Genomic DNA, 18,951 nt, shown 5'->3' with positions numbered 1-18,951 from the left:
ATGTAAGTATCATGTGTCAGTGTGTGCATGTAAGTATCATGTGTCAGTATGTGGATGTGTGTGCATGTAAGTATCACGTGTCAGTGTGTGGATGTGTGTGCATGTAAGTATCATATTGTCAGTGCGTGGATGTGTGCGCATGTAAGTATCATGTGTCAGTATGTGGATGTGTGTGCATGTAAGTATCATGTGTCAGTATGTGGATGTGTGTGCATGTAAGTATCATGTGTCAGTGTGTGCATGTAAGTATCATGTGTCAGTATGTGGATGTGTGTGCATGTAAGTATCATGTGTCAGTGTGTGGATGTGTGTGCATGTAAGTATCATATTGTCAGTGCGTGGATGTGTGTGCATGTAAGTATCATGTGTCAGTGTGTGCATGTAAGTATCATCTGTCACTGCGTGGATGTGTGTGCATGTAAGTATCATGTGTCAGTGCATGGATGTGTGTGCATGTAAGTATCATGTGTCAGTGTGTGCAAGTAAGTATCATGTGTCAGAGTGGGCATGTGTGTGCATGTAAGTATCATGTGTCAGTGTGTGCATGTAAGTATCATCTGTCACTGCGCGGATGTGTGTGCATGTAAGTATCATCTGTCACTGCCTGGATGTGTGTGCATGTAAGTATCACATGTCAGTGTGTGCATGCAAGTATAATGTGTCAGTGTGTACAGGTAAGTATCATGTGCCAGTGTGTGGATGTGTGTGCACGTAAGTATCATGTGTCAGTGTGTGCATGTGTGTGCATGTAAGTATCATGTGTTTGGCCACTGAAAACTCCATCCTTGGGCCCCAAACACAAGCCTCCTCAGAATCCCTCCCTCCCTCTCTCTAAAGAAATGCGTTGTCAGGTGCCCCTCGTTGCCGGGGTTCCCGGGGTGAACGATTGCAGAGGAGGCAACGAAGCGCGAGAGACAACGGTGAAGAATAACAAACACTGCTCTTCTCACGGACCAATACATACGCTGACGCCCTCTCTACAGCCAGCTGGACGTGGGCCTCAGAGTGGTGTCGGTGTGTTTATATATAATGTGTGTGTGTGTGTATGAGCGCGCTCGTGTGTATGTGTGTGTGTGTACACAATGTATGTGTGTGTGTGCGTGCATGTATGCTTGTGTGTAATAATGGAGGTCTTTGTGGTAACAGTGTAAATGTACTCTTGTTCGCATCAAACTGGTCGAGTGGAAGATAAACAGATGGGAGCTGATTTATGATAATGGACAAAACAGCAGTGCAGCGAGAGAGAGAGAGAAGAGAGAGAAGCGAGAGGAGCAAAAATGTTTAAGAACCCCGGGTCTATTTCCCCCATGTCTACCGTATTTTGTTCTGTCTACATTTTAGGAATGTTTACTGACAATTGCTGTTTCCATCAGGCCTGTCTTGAGTTTTTATCCGACAGGTACATTACTCAGAAAAATGGTTTGATGGAAACATGGTTAGTCAGAAAGAGAGAGAATGGGAAAAAAAGACAGGTAGAGAGAACAACAGACATCAAATGAGAGAACAGGAGCAAGTTGTGGCAAAGAGACAGGCAAAAACAGAGACAAAGTGGAAAGAAAAAGAGAAGTACTGAGAACCACTGAGGAAGAGAGAGAACAGCAAAAGAGACAAAGAGAGAAAGAGCACTTGGGAACAGCACAAAATATGTTAAGCCTACAGGGATACTCCAGAGGTTACCACGGTGTAGAGTAAAGTTGTCCCTAGACACTGATCTTGGGTCAGTTTTACCTCACTTATGGTTAAGGTCAGAATTGGGGGAAGGGAAGCTGATATTAGAGCTGTACCTAGGGGCAGCTTTCCCACTCACCCCCGCAGGAGACTCCAATCCGGCGCTGTCGTCTGTATACTTGGTCCCTATTAGGACTTTGGCCCTGTCCGGGGTCAGCAGATCTCCACCCTAAAAGGAGCAGAACACAGGACGCAGTTAATAAAACTGCCTGCTAGGGGACGCCCTTGAGCATATCCTAATTCCATGTCTCTAATATAGAAAAATAAATCACATGAACTCTATTCACAGTGAGTTTTCATATGCGCCAGCTGGCAGCGAAATAGCTGACTACTAACCCTTAGGTGGCTGGCTACCCCCTTAGCTGGCTACTTTTTCTTGACACAAGCTTTCTTGACACAAGCTATCAGACTTTCAGGAACACACTGTATTCATGACATTTCTATCTGCAACATTCTACAAGTTTGCTTACTTAAAGCTGGAATCCTTAATGGTAAAACTGTCACATTTCTTTGTGATATTACAACAACAAAGAAGTTACTGCAAACCAAGAACACTCTTTTCTTCCCTATGACATTGCATGTGCAATAGAACAGTAGAATATGTACTGGCATTCTTTTTATCCACGTCTCGCGACGCTCCTCGCCGCTTCATCAACAAAACAAAAACGATAAGAATGGCGGTGGGTCGGACAGTGGAACTGTTTCCCCTACTGCGGAATCCATCTTTAACGTGCGCAAGGGTCAAACTCTGAAATGCCTTTATTGATACTTTGTGCTCACGTATTTGATGAGACAATCAATGTTCTAGCTAGAATAGATACATATTTTGTGGCAATGTTTGACTCGCTTGAATTAGCGACAATTCCCCCTCAGTACAAATCATTTCTGCAGGGCTTAGGACACCGTGCACGCAGAATCGATCAGAATCGATATCTGACACTCACACTAAGAAACCACCCACACAGTTACAAAGTGTCTGGTGCAGTACACAGTATTACCATACATACAATTCCGAGATTATCCAGGAATGACAATCTAAAATGCCAGGCATATGGATGCCACATATAATTTACTATTTAAAGGGTATAGCTACAAATGTACCTAATCTAAAATACCTGGCATATGGATGTCAGAAATTATGTCATAATTATAGGGATAGTTCACCCAAGCTACAAATTTACCTAAACTAAAATGCCTGGCATATATATGGACGCCACAAATCATTACTATTTAAAGGGATAGTTCATCCTTCAAAATGCCTGGGGCTTCATTTATCAATCACGTGTAGCCACAAATCTGTGTGTAAACCATGCGTGAGATCATTTCCACACAAAGTGTGAGATTTATTTGCTTGAGAGTGTGTACATTTATGCACAGCCATGACCATGCGTACGCACAGTGCCAAGTGGTAGAATAAGGGAACTGCTTGTCAAGCGTAGAATTGGGAAAATACACTGAGTGTACAAAACATTCAAACGCATGCCATTCTGGTGCACATTAAAGTGCTATCCCAACGGGCACTTTTCAGCGGGAGCTTGCTAATCGCTATCTCACATCCCTGGAGGAGCCAATGTTTCGGACGCAATCATCAGCAAAACGAACTGTGACATACCATTTCCATACACCATCGCACAACAGGTTGAAGTCAAGAGGGGTTTCTTTGCCATCAATGGGTTCCCAAATACGAACGGAGCAATAGACGGCACCCACGTTGCCATAAAAGCACCATCCCAAAACGAGTTCAACTAGGTGAACAGAAAAGGCTTCCATTCTTAATGTGCAGGTAATAGGTTATGTGACGCGTAAAAAATGCTGCTGAATGTCGTGGCCTGGTGGAACCCATGACTCGTTCATTCTGCAGAACAGCAATGTTGGTCTATACGCCTACAGGAGGGAGCTGTTGAGGATGGATGGCTTATTGGTGACTGTTGCCTACTCATTTGAAATATATTTGCCATTGCTAAAGCAACTTGAATTGTTCTCTTTTTGTAGCTATGTTTTTATTTTTACTGGTCAAACCACAACTGAGCAAACCAAATAAAACCTTTTGGTTGTACTCTATTTCAGTCTAGGAGCAGTTTTCTTTTCTTAGCTTGTTTTGGTTGCGCCATTGTAGGCTATTTCATGGTACCACGTTGTATATTACCTACTGGCATTAATTTTGCTCATATATGGTTAATTAGGGGTGCTTCGAAACGCAAATAGCCAAGGTCGTACACAAGCACTGAGGCTGAGAACATTTGGTATTTATCAACGGTTATCTCCTACCGGTTAGTGTATGACACTCGTAGGATTGTTTGATAAAACATTTTTTTTTATTCGATTTTTAGTAATAGTTTCTATGCAATATTGATAAATGATGCCCCTGGCATATATATATATGGATGTCACAAATCACTACTATTTAAAGGGATAGTTCATCCAAGCTACAAATGTTCCTCATCTTATGAATAGCTAAATAGAGATAAACCTGGAGATCTAAATAGACAATGGATCTGGATAGTCAGCAACCTACCCATGTTTGCATAGCTTTAGAGCATTTGAGAGTTGTTGGGTTAAAATAAACAATGGGAGCGGTAGGACACATGTTAGCATTAGCATGCTAATCCAAATTATATTAAAAAGATAGTCCAGCAGAGTAACAAACAAAAACATTTGTGTGTGTGTGTGTTAGTGTGTGTGGCGTGGGATTGTTGTGACCTTATGCTCCAATGGCAACAAAGAGGAGTGAGTGTGTGTGCGTGTGTGTTTACTTACAATGCAGGCCAGGTCCCTGGCCTGGCTCTTCTGACTGTGCAGACTCCCAATCTCAGTCTGGGAGCTCGAATGCGACATTCCCTCAAAGAAGGGCCTGGGTGACAACCACATAAAAAAAATATTTGAGAGACTGTGCTGAGGTGGGTAGTAGTGACACTAACTTGTGTACCCATTTAGGTGATGTTTACATACTAGTCATTCAGCTGCAGTTGTCTCTCACGTTTCTCCCCTGCAGCGACTTTCTTTTCTCTCGCTTTTGATTTGATGTACAGTAACAACGCACAAATAAACTCCCTTTAACACTCAGGAAAATATGAGTCTTCACTTTGACTAAAGTGTGAACGTTATATGGGGCCCTGTTTGAGTTTAGCTGTACTCATGACATTTTGTGCGGCCATATTTGAGTGTAGGTGTACTGGCGACATGATGTGGGGCCCTACTTGAGTTTGAGTTTATCTGTATTTGGGACATTTTGTGGGGCCTTACTTTAGTTAAGGTGTACAGTACTGATAACATTTTGCAGAACCTTACTTGAGTTTGGGTTTGGGCGTGCTGAGGACACTCTCGTTGTCCTCCATCTCAGGGCCGCTGTCACTCTGGTTGTAAACCTCCAGACTATCATAGAGCAGGTCCAGATCCTCCTCCACCTCCTGGGTCTGGTCCACTGGGTCCGAGTCCAGAACCTAGCAACAACAAATGGACAGTGAAATAACCAGTCAATCAATCAATCAATCAAGTCAGTCAATCTTTTATCCATCCATTTATCAACCAATAAAATCACTTCCAATGAGCAAGTAATAGCACACTGGCAAGGAATAACTCCTTTGGCTGATGGAGTTGAAAGTTCAGAGTAGCATTGGTAACTCAGAAAATAGTTGTATACGTACACCACCAGTTTATTAAATACACCACCCTGTTCACGAAAATGGTTCGCTCCTGAGTCACGTGGCAATGGCTTGCTATATAAATCAGGCAGACAGGCATCCAGTTACTGTTCCATTGAACGTTAGAATGGGAAAAACGAGTGGCCTAAGCGACTTTGAGCGTGATATAATCTTCGGTGCCAGGCGTGCCGGTTCCAGTAACTCAGAAACGGACGGCCTCCTTGGTTTTGCACACACTAGTGTCTAGGGTTTACCGAGAATGACGCGACAAACAAATAACATCCAGTTAGCGGCAGTCATGTGGGCGAAAACAGCTCGTTGATGAGAGAGGTCGAAGGAGAATGGCAAGAATCATGCAAGCTAAGAGGCGGGCCACAAACAGGCAAATAACGGCGCAGTACAACAGTGGTGTACTGAACGGCATCTCGGAACGCAAAATTTATGGGTTCTTGTCACGGATGGGCTATTGCAGCAGACGACCACACCGGGTTCCACTCCTGTCAGTTAAAAACAAGAAGAAGCGGCTCCAGTGGGCATGCGATCACCAACACTGGACAATTGAGGAGTGGAAAAACATTGCCTGGTCTGATGAATCCCAGTTCCTGTTGCATCATGCTGATGGCAGAGTCAGGATTTGGCGTAAGCAGCATGAGTCCATGGCCCCATCCTGCCTAGTGTCAACGGTACAGGCTGGTGGCGGTGGTGTAATGGTGTGGGGAATGTTTTCCTAGCACACATTAGGTCCCTTGATACCAACTGAGCAATGTTTAAACTCTACACCTTGTAGAATCCATGCCACGAAGAATTCAGGATGTTCTCGAGGCAAACAGGGGTTCGACCCGGTACTAGATGGGTGTACCTAATAAACTGGTCACTTAGTTTATATATCTTTAGCCATATTGCTATTGTAACAACATAATGAATACATTTTCTCTACAATAGCAATTTGTTTTCTTTGGAAACATGAGAGGTCTCAAAGGAGAAAATTGGGATTTTTCCATATTTCCCTTTGGAATTGACAAACAGCTGGCGTTATTTGGAATACTGTAGTTAGACTTATGAAGCTATTGTAATGGAATATGCATACAGAATGCATATAACACAGATAATGTTCTTTCAACTAGGAGAGTATTTATATTATTTGTCAATTAGTTCTGAAATTACTTGGAGCACATAACAAAATGTATTTATTTTAGAGGTGCAAAACATTTTAATTAATTTCCACAGGCCATACATTACGGACTTGTTTGTCTCTGTGCCTTTTATGAATCATTACCAACCGAGATAAGACCAATTAAAAATATCGAAACATCAATTAAAAACTCACTGCTAAGCGATAATAAAATCAGCGTTCTGTTGTATATTTTGAATTTAGTTTTTGTTGCAGGAAGAATAATGAATTTCCCCTCATATTCTCACTAGCTGAATATCTCCATTTATTTTGACTCAAATGACGCTCATAGTTTGTAATTGGCTTTTACAAATGAATCCAACGTCTGGATTGGTGCAGTAATAAACTAGTGCTGCCAATCAAGGGTTCCCACACCCCTGCTACTCTCATCAGTTCCAAGTGAAGTGACACTCAATGAGTAATTTACAAGTATGTAATTATGATTCAATATATTGGCTGGTGCTGAAGCACAACTTTGGGTTAGGGAAGACGAACAATGTGAAACACTGGCTCTAATGGACAATACTTTTTCAAACGTTTTCAATGATTTATTTCCTCCGACGACAGGATGCATGACAAAGCTGTGACCGGGGTCAACCAATTGGTCCATAGAATGTCCTGTCAGTAAAATAGGTGTGTTGATCCAATCCTGCACATAACCAACCATTAATGAACCCAGCCAGCCCTGTATATGTTGAACCATGGGTTGTGTCCCAAATGGCACCCTACTCCCTACATAGTGAGAGATGGGCCCTGGTCTAAAGTAGTGCACTATATAGGGAATACGGTGCAATTTGGGACATATCAATGATGCCACAGTTGCCTTTCCTACTTAGGTCACTTCCTGCTTGAAGGACAGGTAATATTGTTAAGGAGTTAGGTGATAAAGGAGAGCGGCGCTCTCAGGGCGAGACTGGTAGACAGCGAGCGAGGTTAGGTTAAAGAGACTACAGTGGGCCTACAGTAGCAAAAGCACTTAAATCAATTAGATTGATCTGTAAACAGAAAGGGTCAAAGACTCCATATATCTGGGACTTCATTAACAGATTGCATGGTATAATGGTATAGTTTATTGGTTGGTAGAACCTTTTCACAAAATGGTTCTTTGAGGGTTCTTCGTTGGGTGAAAGGGTTCTACATAGAACCAAAAATGGTTCTACCTGAAAACAAGATAGGGTTCTCCTACAGGGACAGATGAAGAACACTTTATGAACCTTGTAGCATTCTACAAAAACTTTGAAGCAGTGGCAGATGAATCCCTTGCAGCGTGTTATTCATATAAAACTGAACAGTTGAAGCGTGCAGTACTAACCTCATCTGTCACTTTGAATCTCTTCAACAGGGCCACAAACTTCTGTTTGAAATTGGGTTGCTGTAAAAGGAGAGTGAGAGAGAGGGTGGAGGAGAGGGAAGGAGAGGAAGAGAGAGTTTGGTGTCAAAAAGAGTACACCAAGAACTTGTCAGAATGAACATTTTTAGTAGGATCTCCATTTGCTGACGCCATGACGTAAGCTAATCTTTCAGAGACGTCAGTGTAACCAACAAAGCTGTCTTCAAACTCATGTGATGACAGCTCTATAATACTGAGAGCTCAATAAATCACAGTGAAGTTAACACAATAGACTTCTGAGTCTAGTCTTCACCGCCAAATGTTATTACGCTCCGGAGTGAAGTTTCCTAATAGGTAAAAATCTAGGAAAAGCTTCCCCTACTCCAATCCTAACAATATTCATTCATTGGGAAAAAGATAAACTGACCCAAAACCAATGTCTAGGGGCAACTTCACCCTACTCCCATGAATATGCTTATCTGAAGAGTGCCAGCATCTGAAGAGCACTAGGATGCGCCATTAAAAGTCAGTTAATGTTCAGACGGCTTAGTGGCTTCGACCTCGATGACCTTATGTGTGCATGATTCGCTGATTCACCAAAGGCATATTAGGTCATTGGAGAGAGCCAGGCATGTCATTATTAACAACATCAAGGATTATTGATTGAAGCAAATACCCGGGCCTAGGGAAAAGTATTTGTTAAAGTGTGCATTTATTTGTGATTTATGTTTGTGTGTGTACATCTGTGTGTGTTACCAGCTGACATGTGTGGGTCTCAGTTTATGCATGTTGGTGCCTGCATATTTTGTATTCTTAGTTGGCGTTTTAGTCTGCGTCATCTACAGTGTTTTGGTCTAAAAGTGTATGTTGAACTCATTCCAGGACAACTCTCCTGTCACTACTGCTTAGATAAGGATTTAGGAGACATCTTCTGTGCCATCCCTGAAAAGAACAAGACTGAGTAGCAGACCTAACACAGACACACCTTAAAGAGATTACAGTGGACTCTTGATGACTGCACCCATTTGCACTGGCTTGGAACTTTCGAGACAGCGCACACTAAACCTGAGCATAAAGTTATCAGGAGCAAGGAATTGGGACCGAAAAACTGTATTGCATTTAAATGTAGTTTGTACTTACAGTGCCTTCAGAAAGTATTCACAACCCTTTTGTTGAGTTACAAATTGGGATTAAAATGGATTTAATGGTCTTTTTTTCTTTTTGACGATCTACACAAAATATTTGGTCATATTAAAGATTCATTTTTTAAATATTAATGAAAAGTATTAGACTAATATATATTGATAAAATAATTAGAATCACCTTTGGTAGCGATTACAGCTGTGAGTATTTTTGGGTAAGCCTCTAAGAGCTTTACACACCTAGATTGTACAATATTTGCCCATTATTCTTTTTTAAACACTTCAAGCTCTGACAAGGTGCTTTTTGATAATTGACAGCCCTTTTCAAGTCTTGCCATAGATTTTCAAGCCGATGTAAGTCAAAACTGTAACTAGGCCACTCAGGAACATTTACTGTCGTATTGGTAAGCAACTCCAATGTATATTTCGCCTTGAGTTTCAGGTTATTGTCCTGCTGAAAGGTGAATTTATCTCCCAGTGTCTGTTGGAAAGCAGACTGAACCAGGTTTTCCTCTAGGATTTTGCCTGTGCTTAGCACTATTCCATTTATTTTTATCCACCCCCAAAACTTCCCTAGTTCTTGCTGATGACAAGCATACCCATAACATACCCATAAGAGTGGTACTCAGTGATATATTGTGTTGGATATGCCCAAAACATAATGCATTGTACATAATGCATTGTATTCAAGACAAAAATGTAATTTATTTGCCACATTTATTGCAAACAGGATGCATGTTTTGGAATATTTTGATTCTGTACAGACTTCCTTCTTTTCACTCTGTCATTTAGGTTAGTATTGTATAGTAACTACAATGTTGTTGATCCATCTTCAGTTTTCTCCTATCATAGCCATTAAACTCTGTAACTGTTTTAAAGTCACCATTGGCCTCATGGTGAAATCCCTGAGTGGTTTCTTTACACTCCGGCAACTGAGTTAGGAAGGACACATGTATCTTTGTAGTGACTGGGTGTATTGATACACCATCCAAAGCGTAATTAATAACTTCACCATGCTCAAAGGGATATATATATATTTTTTATCCATCTACCAATAGGTGCCCTTCTTTGCGAGGCATGGGAAAATCTCCCTGGTCTTTGTTGTTGAATCTGTGCTTGAAATTGTCACGTCCTGGCCAGTATATAAGGTTAATTGTTTTGTAGTTTGGTCAGGGCGTGGCAGGGGGTATTTGTTTTCTGTGGTTCGGGGTGGTGTGTTTTGTGTAAAGGGTGTTTGATTTAGTAATTCCGGGTTTTGGTTTATGTTTAGTAATTCTATGGTTAGTCTAGGTTGTGTGTTTCTATGTTTGGTTGATTGGGGTTGGGACTCTCAGTTGAAGGCAGGTGTTGTCTATCTGCCTTTGATTGAGAGTTCCATATATTAGGGTGTGTTTGTATGTGTGATTTGTGGGTGATTATTCTGTGTATAGCCTTGTGCCTTACCAGACTGTTTATTTGTCGAGTGTTCGTGTTTTGTTATTTTGTATGGTCATTTTTGAGATTAATTAAAAATCAAGATGAGCATTCACGTACCTGCTGCGTATTGGTCCACATTTTCTGATGACGATTTCGCATTATCGTCAGAAGACGAAGACAACTGTGACAGAATCACCCACCACCAAAGGACCAAGCAGCAGAGGAAGGAGCAGACGGAGTTCGAGTTGGACTGGCGGGAGAAGTGGACTTGGGAGGAAGTTCTGGACGGGGCCGGACCCTGGCATCAGGCTGGGGATTATCGACGCCCGCAGGGGGAAATTGAGGCAGCCAAGGCAGAGAGGCGGTGGTACGAGGCCAAGTACGCGCTGAAGGAGAAGCACGAGAGGCACCCCCAAGAAAATTTTGGGGGGGGGCACACGGGTAGTTTGGCTAGGCGTAAGAAGAGCCGGAAGCCAGCTACTCGTGGTTATATGGAGGAGCGTATGGGGTGGAGAGCGCTATGTTTCGCTGAGGAGCGCACTATCTCACCCATACGCACGCACAGTCCGGTGCGCGTTATTCCAGCCCCTCGCAGGTGCCGTGCTAGAGCGGGCATCCAGCCTGGTAGGAGGATGCCTGCGCAGCGCATCTGGTCGCCGGTACGCCTCCGAGGACCAGGCTACCCAACTCCCGCTCTACGCACGGCTACCATCAGGCCCCTGCACAGCCCAGTCTGCCCTGTACGAGCACCCCGCTCGTACAGGGCTACTAGTTCCATCCAGCCAAGGCGGGTTGTGCAGGAGGTAAGATCTAGACCGGCTGTGCGCCTCCATAGCCCTGGGTTTCCAGCTCCTGTCTCTCGTGCGGACCCGGAAGTGCGTCAACCCAGTCCGACTCGTCCTGTTCCCGCTCCCCGCACTAGCCTGGAGGTGCGTGTACATAATCTGGTAATCCCAGTACCAGCACCACGCACCAGGCTACAAGTGCGTCAACCCAGCCTCGCCAGTCAACAGTCTTCATCAGAGCTGCCCGCCAGTCAACAGTCATCATCAGAGCTGCCCGCCAGTCAACAGTCATCGTCAGAGCTGCCCGCCAGTCAACAGTCATCGTCAGAGCTGCCCGCCAGTCAACAGTCATCGTCAGAGCTGCCCGCCAGTCAACAGTCATCGTCAGAGCTGCCCGCCAGTCAACAGTCATCGTCAGAGCTGCCCGCCAGTCAACAGTCATCGTCAGAGCTGCCCGCCAGTCAACAGTCATCGTCAGAGCTGCCCGCCAGTCAACAGTCATCGTCAGAGCTGCCCGCCAGTCAACAGTCATCGTCAGAGCTGCCCGCCAGTCAACAGTCATCGTCAGAGCTGCCCGCCAGTCAACAGTCATCGTCAGAGCTGCCCGCCAGTCAACAGTCGTCAGAGCTGCCCGCCAGTCAACAGTCGCCAGAGTGGCCAGACTGCGCTGAACTGCCGGAGTGGCCAGACTGCGCTGAACTGCCGGAGTGGCCAGACTGCGCTGAACTGCCGGAGTGGCCAGACTGCGCTGAACTGCCGGAGTGGCCAGACTGCGCTGAACTGCCGGAGTGGCCAGACTGCGCTGAACTGCCGGAGTGGCCAGACTGCCCTGAACTGCCGGAGTGGCCAGACTGCCCTGAACTGCCGGAGTGGCCAGACTGCCCTGAACTGCCGGAGTGGCCAGACTGCCCTGAACTGCCGGAGTGGCCAGACTGCCCTGAACTGCCGGAGTGGCCAGACTGCCCTGAACTGCCGGAGTGGCCAGACTGCCCTGAACTGCCGGAGTGGCCAGACTGCCCTGAACTGCCGGAGTGGCCAGACTGCCCTGAACTGCCGGAGTGGCCAGACTGCCCTGAACTGCCGGAGTGGCCAGACTGCCCTGACTGACTGTCCCGAATTGCCAGACTGCCCAGACTGTCCCGAATTGCCAGACTGCCCAGACTGTCCCGAATTGCCAGACTGCCCAGACTGTCCCGAATTGCCAGACTGCCCAGACTGTCCCGAATTGCCAGACTGCCCAGACTGTCCCGAATTGCCAGACTGCCCAGACTGTCCCGAATTGCCAGACTGTCCCGAATTGCCAGACTGCCCAGACTGTCCCGAATTGCCAGACTGCCCAGACTGTCCCGAATTGCCAGACTGCCCAGACTGTCCCGAATTGCCAGACTGCCCAGACTGTCCCGAATTGCCAGACTGCCCAGACTCTCCCGAATTGCCAGACTGCCCCGACTGCCCCCCGGCGAAGCCAGAGTGGCCCGACAGCCTGGAACGGCCGGAGCCAGAGCCACCTCCAGAAATAGGTGGGTTGGGGAGGGGGGGTGTAGCACAGTGCCGTCGTTGACGGCAGCCACCCTCCCTTCCCTCCCTTTAGAAAAGGGGACTTTTTGTTGGTGTTGCTTGGGGTTATTTTTTGTTAAGGTGCTTCTGGGGTAGCACCTTTAAGGGGGGGGTACTGTCACGTCCTGGCCAGTATATAAGGTTAATTGTTTTGTAGTTTGGTCAGGGCGTGGCAGGGGGTATTTGTTTTCTGTGGTTCGGGGTGGTGTGTTTTGTGTAAAGGGTGTTTGATTTAGTAATTCCGGGTTTTGGTTTATGTTTAGTAATTCTATGGTTAGTCTAGGTTGTGTGTTTCTATGTTTGGTTGATTGGGGTTGGGACTCTCAGTTGAAGGCAGGTGTTGTCTATCTGCCTTTGATTGAGAGTTCCATATATTAGGGTGTGTTTGTATGTGTGATTTGTGGGTGATTATTCTGTGTATAGCCTTGTGCCTTACCAGACTGTTTATTTGTCGAGTGTTCGTGTTTTGTTATTTTGTATGGTCATTTTTGAGATTAATTAAAAATCAAGATGAGCATTCACGTACCTGCTGCGTATTGGTCCTCATTCACCGACAACAACTGTGACAGAAATTCACTACTCGACTGAGGGACCTTACAGATAATTGTGTGGGGTACAGATATATTTTTTAAAATATATTTTTAATTTAACCTTTATTTAACTAGGCAAGTCAGTTAAGAACAAATTCTTATTTACAATGACGACCTAGGAACAGTGGCTTAACTGGCTTGTTCAGGGGCAGAACGACAGATTTTTACCTTGTCAGCTCGGGGATTCAATCTAGCAACCTTTCGGTTATTAGCCCAAAGCTCTAACGACTAGGCTACCTGCCACCCCAGATATGGGGGTAATCATTCAAAAATCATATTAACCACTATTATTGCACACAGAGTGAGTCCATGCAACTTGTTAAGCACATCTTTACTCCTGAACATATTTAGGCTTGCCATAACAAAGGGATTGAATACTTACTGACTGAAGACATTTCAGCTTTACATTTTTGTAAACGTTTCTAAAAACAAAATGTCACTTGTTGTGTGTAGATCAGTGGCACAAAATCTCAATTGAATACATTTTAATTTCAGGCTGTAACAAAATGTGGAAAAAGTCAAGGGGTGTGAATACTTTCTGAAGGGCACTCAAAAGGATTCGACAGTGCTGTTCTAAGTGAGTCAACATGCATAGTATGAAAAAGCATGGTATGAAAAACACACCATAATTGAAAACAACCCCCTTCCAAGAGTTTGTACCTGCAGACCCTGCCATCACATGAACAGGTGCTGTACCTCAGGGCTCTATGCTGGGGCTATTCTCATTCTCTTTGCACTAAAATAAACTTACAAGCTAGGCTTGATGTGTATTTCAATGAATTTATCCAACCACATTGTAAAGTTGTTGATATAGGGAGGCTCCCCCATCCTTACCCTTGTCATGGATGTTGTTCGAATCATTTTCCTCCGGTTTTTCTTTGGCTTCCTTTGGACATCATCATCCTCGTCATACAGGTCCTATGAAAGACAGTTTTGTGTCTTAAAGATCAGTGTTTTACAACCCATGGGAATGTACCTTTTTGTTCCAGCCCAGCACTAACACACCTGCTCATCAAGATTAGTTGAATCAGGTGTGTTAATGCTGGGCTAGAACAATAAAGTGCAGCACTGTGAGCTATAGATTGAGAAACACTAGGCCAATGACATTTTGGTCTATAACTACAACTAGAACCCAGGATAAATAGTATGCAGGGACTTACTGTATTGGTATTGCCGTGGAAATTCTTACACAGGGACACTCAAAGTCAATCTTAAATTAATCATTGTTTATTGTCAGCGCACTGGAGCGGTTCCAACCAACTCAATGCACCATAGTACTCAATCAGGAGCTCTGCCTGGGCAGACCCAGCAGTTGTCTTATATACGGCTATACACAGACAAGTTATATTTGCATGATTCAGCATAATTAATTAATCATTACCGTTTTGTTTCATTCATGTGACCGACCAATACTGTTTCATAACATGTGACAGACTAACACCTCACGAGACTTCTCCTCTCTAAGCTGAGACCTTGAAAATGAGATATCTTGCGTTTGTTCTCAAAACAAGGTCTGGGCGTACTGCCAAATTGCAGCTACTGATAAGTGAGGATTTGTAAAGTCAACCACTTGCATGAACACAGAAATTGGTTATTAGAACAGTACATGAATAGTAGACATTAGTTTAGTTAAAAGAAAAGCACAAACATAGAAAGTCCCTTACATCCCATCCTCTTACACAACAACAGTATACAGTGTGTATTTTTGGGTGTCCATTACAGACAATTAGAGCTGGAGATCTTTCACAACAACAAACTTTAAGATGTGCTGTGTCTCACCACTGGTTGAACAGCATCGTCGCTAGCTTCCTGCTCCGAAGAGTAGCTGTCGTCGTCATCCTCTGAGTAGTTATCCATATCCGGGGATCGATCTGGGGTCAAAGACAAGAACATAAGCTACATGTCAATTCTTCATTCACTCACTGGGAAACTCTGGAGAATTTACCATTGATTTTAAATGTCTATGTTCCGTTGCTCCACTCAGAGGCTCTGAGCTTAAAGGAAGAGGTCAAGTAAGTTTAAATGCCTCTAATGTCACTCCATACTTCCTCAAGGACGGGAAAATACAATGAATGAATAAGTAAGTGAGTTCAAGAACATTTTTCAAAAGATTTCATATAGCTTGCCGGCCATCTGGCTAATATTGCATCCTTGACAGATGATTTTATTTTGGGGTGCGGGCCGTCAGTTTCACAGTGAATTCCTTTACATTAGTGCAGCTGACATCTGTATCGTTTACTCAGCGTCCATTTTGGTTCTGGGAGCGCGAGGATCCTAAGGGAGCATCAGGTGCCAGACGGTAACCGCCTTAAGAACCACTGAAAATAATATCCTGCATTTTCCCTCAGTAAAATTGGTCCTAATGTACTTAAGCTGTCATGGTTAGGGCTATAAGCACCGATAGTAACGATGGTCTGTGGACACAGGCAATATGTTGGAAGGACCCTTCCCATGGGGAGATTAGTGGGTCTGTGGTGGGCTTATTGCACTTCAGTAAATAGACTTTTAAGTAGTGAATGTATGGAAATCTCTAGAGGTACACAAGGACGAGTGAAACATTGAGACTGAGAGGCTACACAGAATACGTTTCTTTCAAAAGCATTTTCTTTAGAAAAGTTAACATTTGTGAAAACGAGTTGTCAATATAGAAACAAATGTCTATTAAAATGTGCAATTGCCAAGGAAATGGTTTCACTCACATGACTGTCAGGCTAAGTGCAATGTAAATATGCACTTATTATGCAATTAAAAGCCCTGCGATAGACTAGCGTCCAGTCCAGCGGGTGTACTTGTACATCAAGCTGACTCATGCTACAAAAACAAGAGATAGGCTCCTGCCCCATGGGCCGTTCTGACTCGGACAAGGATACTTTATGCAATTAAATAACATTATGCCAAAAACATCGGTTTTCAGGATGAATAGCTTTCCTCAGTGTGCGGGCCAAACACTTGTGATGATAAGCACTGGTTTCCAGGTCCCCACCTAAGGCTTTGGCCTTGGTCCCTGTCTGCCCGCTGCCGTCCTCATGGTCAATGGGCTGACTGGACAGGGAATACACACTGAGCTCGGCCGCACGCACCGGCACCTCCTTCACGTTGCTATGGAGACCCAGGATCTGGGCTCCATCTGTCGGGTGTTGCATCACCTAAACACAAGTCAGGACAGAGAAGTGTGTGAGCGACATACAAGTGTTGTTGCGTTTATTCATACAGAACAATGAGTACCTGAGTATAATACATAATGCAGAAGCACGCACACAGACACACAAACAGACATACACATACATAGACACACACAGACACACACACACACACACACAGCCATAAACACAGACACACAGCCATAAACACAAGCTCACAAGCGCAGGCACACACACATTCATAAATTTGCACATTCACACGCATGTTCAACTGAAGCACACAGTTTTTGTTAGAAACGGGGAAGCTTTATTTTCCTCCCCATGTTTTCTTCCTCATGTCTCACCAAATCGGATTTGTGCCTCTCACCTTGACACAGTTCGCTCTAAGCTCTAGGCTGTGTACCAAGTCGCATACAGTGCCATTTGAGAGGCAGCCCTGGAGTTTCATTAACCATCAATCACTGCGGCAGGTTGCATCGAGAATGAAAGCCCCAAATGTTCTCCAATCACTGCTGTCATTCAAATCCAAGAGAAAGCCTGACAGCACTTTGTTCATACAGTCACATCTCTACATCTCATTCTCTCCGGCATGCTGTATTATTCAACTGTTTGCGGAGGCGGAGTTTGAAACTAATTGCGAGTGTACTGTGGATGGAGACCTGAGGAAATGTAGCGATGGTAGTCCTGTAATGTAATTGGGGGAATGGGGAAGCAAGCCTACATCCGGGGGCATTGTTTAATGTTGGCTGGTGGCTGTGCGGAATTGTTCATGGATGTGCATATAATGACATTGGCTGGTGTTCAGTCAATTTCAAATAGTGGGTTTCTGAATATCGCTTCTGTTCACTTTATGCATTCGGTTACAGTTCCTTGTTATGACCGGTTAATAGGTTCCTTCTTGCTTTGCCAACTTTGAATTTAGCACAGACCTTGCTAAAAATGGATTCTGAATTGGAACTGGTAGAGCAGCCTGATCTCATAGACTAGATGTAACATAATATACGTAAATTAAATTAGTATGATATGTTACATTTGGTATGGTTACATAACACAGAAGGTTGCTTAACGCAAAAACGAAAGGAGGGTGGTGGGTCGAGGTGGATGGGTAGGCCGTAGGCGTATAACGCAAACGTCTAGCAACCCAAAGGTTGCGTGTTAGAATTTCATCATGGACGACTTTAGCATTTTAGCTAATTAGAAACTTTGCAGCTACTTACTACTTTTTAGCTACTATGCAGCTACTTAACATGTTAGCTAACCCTTCCCCTAACCCTTTAACTTAACTCCTAACTCTAACACTTTAACCAACCTCCTAACCTAACCTTAACCCTAGCCTAGCTATGGCATACATTGTATTAGAAACCTAGCCAATGTTAGCCACAACAAATTGGAATTCGTAACATATCATACATTTTGAAAATTCCGAACATATACAAATTGCAATTCGTAACATATCAAACAAATTGTAATGCGTAACATATCATGCGAAATGGAATATGGACATCCACAAAGTAATACATATCACACAAAACATATCATACTAAATGGAGTGCTTCAAATTTACGTACAGAATAATATGAAATGCTCTGAGACCAGGTTAGGTGGAGTTGTCTATGCCTCCTGCAAACCAATAAAGGCAGGCTATGTGTTGAGGTATAAGTGTGTGTTGGGGTATGTGTTGAGGTATGGGCCCTACCAGAGTGTGAATTACACCTGTTTTGAGTGCACGCGCTTAATAATAAAGACATAATTTAAACTGTAAAAAACCTTTTAATGTGACATGAACACAACAAGTCATGATATTTTCATCTGAATGTCAAACAAATCTCTTCAAAAAGTAGGAATGTTCATCCACTCCAAAATAATTCCAGCATCCAAACGGCATACTCACGCCATTTTATGAATGGAAATAGACCTGCTACAAAACACCAAAGAAGTGTGCCTAATGAGATTCCGCGATTGCCATTGATAAGGCCTACATTAATTGATGCGTCTTGCTGACAAATGTAACTTTTTTGTAGCCTGAAAAGTTGGGACACCTGAAATGCATTGGAATAAAGGCTATTTTTCTCAAGGGCGCATGGCAAACAAATGCCGAAAAATGAGGAAGTACAAAGGAAAATCTATGCGTAAAGGAGCTCATCTAAAGCTGAAATTCAGCACTACTGGATGGACAGCGCTGCCACAATACATGTTTTAAACCATGAAAAAAAGAGGTGGGGGTGTTCATTTCATTGGAAGATTTTATTTTCATATTTATCACAGTAAAACATATTTACCACTGCATTTTAAATGAATAGGAGAATGGTTAAATTAGCATTATTTTGTTGCATTTAGGGGAGCTAACATCTCATTCAGGAGAGCTGAGCCACCCCTTGGCTCCCCAGTAATTCGCACCATGGGCCCTGTTTCCATAGTTACGGATGTATAACCCCATGATGACAAGCAACG

At 43.8% G+C, this 18,951-nt stretch overlaps 1 protein-coding gene across 2 annotated transcripts in view; it reads right to left on the bottom strand.

Annotated features, from left to right (window-relative positions):
• Nucleotides 1-18,951, bottom strand: part of LOC106564809 (phosphofurin acidic cluster sorting protein 2) — a 102,165-nt gene that overhangs the window by 32,559 nt on the left and 50,655 nt on the right. For both annotated transcript variants that reach the window (XM_014131228.3, XM_014131229.3), the window contains exons 5-11: nucleotides 16,344-16,506; nucleotides 15,140-15,231; nucleotides 14,195-14,278; nucleotides 7,853-7,912; nucleotides 5,017-5,168; nucleotides 4,486-4,579; nucleotides 1,808-1,897 (exon numbers count right to left, since the gene is read on the bottom strand). In XM_014131228.3, the coding sequence (XP_013986703.1) occupies nucleotides 1,808-1,897; nucleotides 4,486-4,579; nucleotides 5,017-5,168; nucleotides 7,853-7,912; nucleotides 14,195-14,278; nucleotides 15,140-15,231; nucleotides 16,344-16,506 (735 nt within the window). The remainder of the gene's footprint in view (nucleotides 1-1,807; nucleotides 1,898-4,485; nucleotides 4,580-5,016; nucleotides 5,169-7,852; nucleotides 7,913-14,194; nucleotides 14,279-15,139; nucleotides 15,232-16,343; nucleotides 16,507-18,951) is intronic.

Source organism: Salmo salar, chromosome 12, assembly GCF_965601325.2.
Source record: "Salmo salar chromosome 12, fSalSal1, whole genome shotgun sequence".
Taxonomy (NCBI): Eukaryota; Metazoa; Chordata; class Actinopteri; order Salmoniformes; family Salmonidae; genus Salmo; species Salmo salar.
The sequence above is the reverse complement of the archived record's forward strand: the minus strand, read 5'-3'. Positions and strand labels throughout refer to the sequence as shown.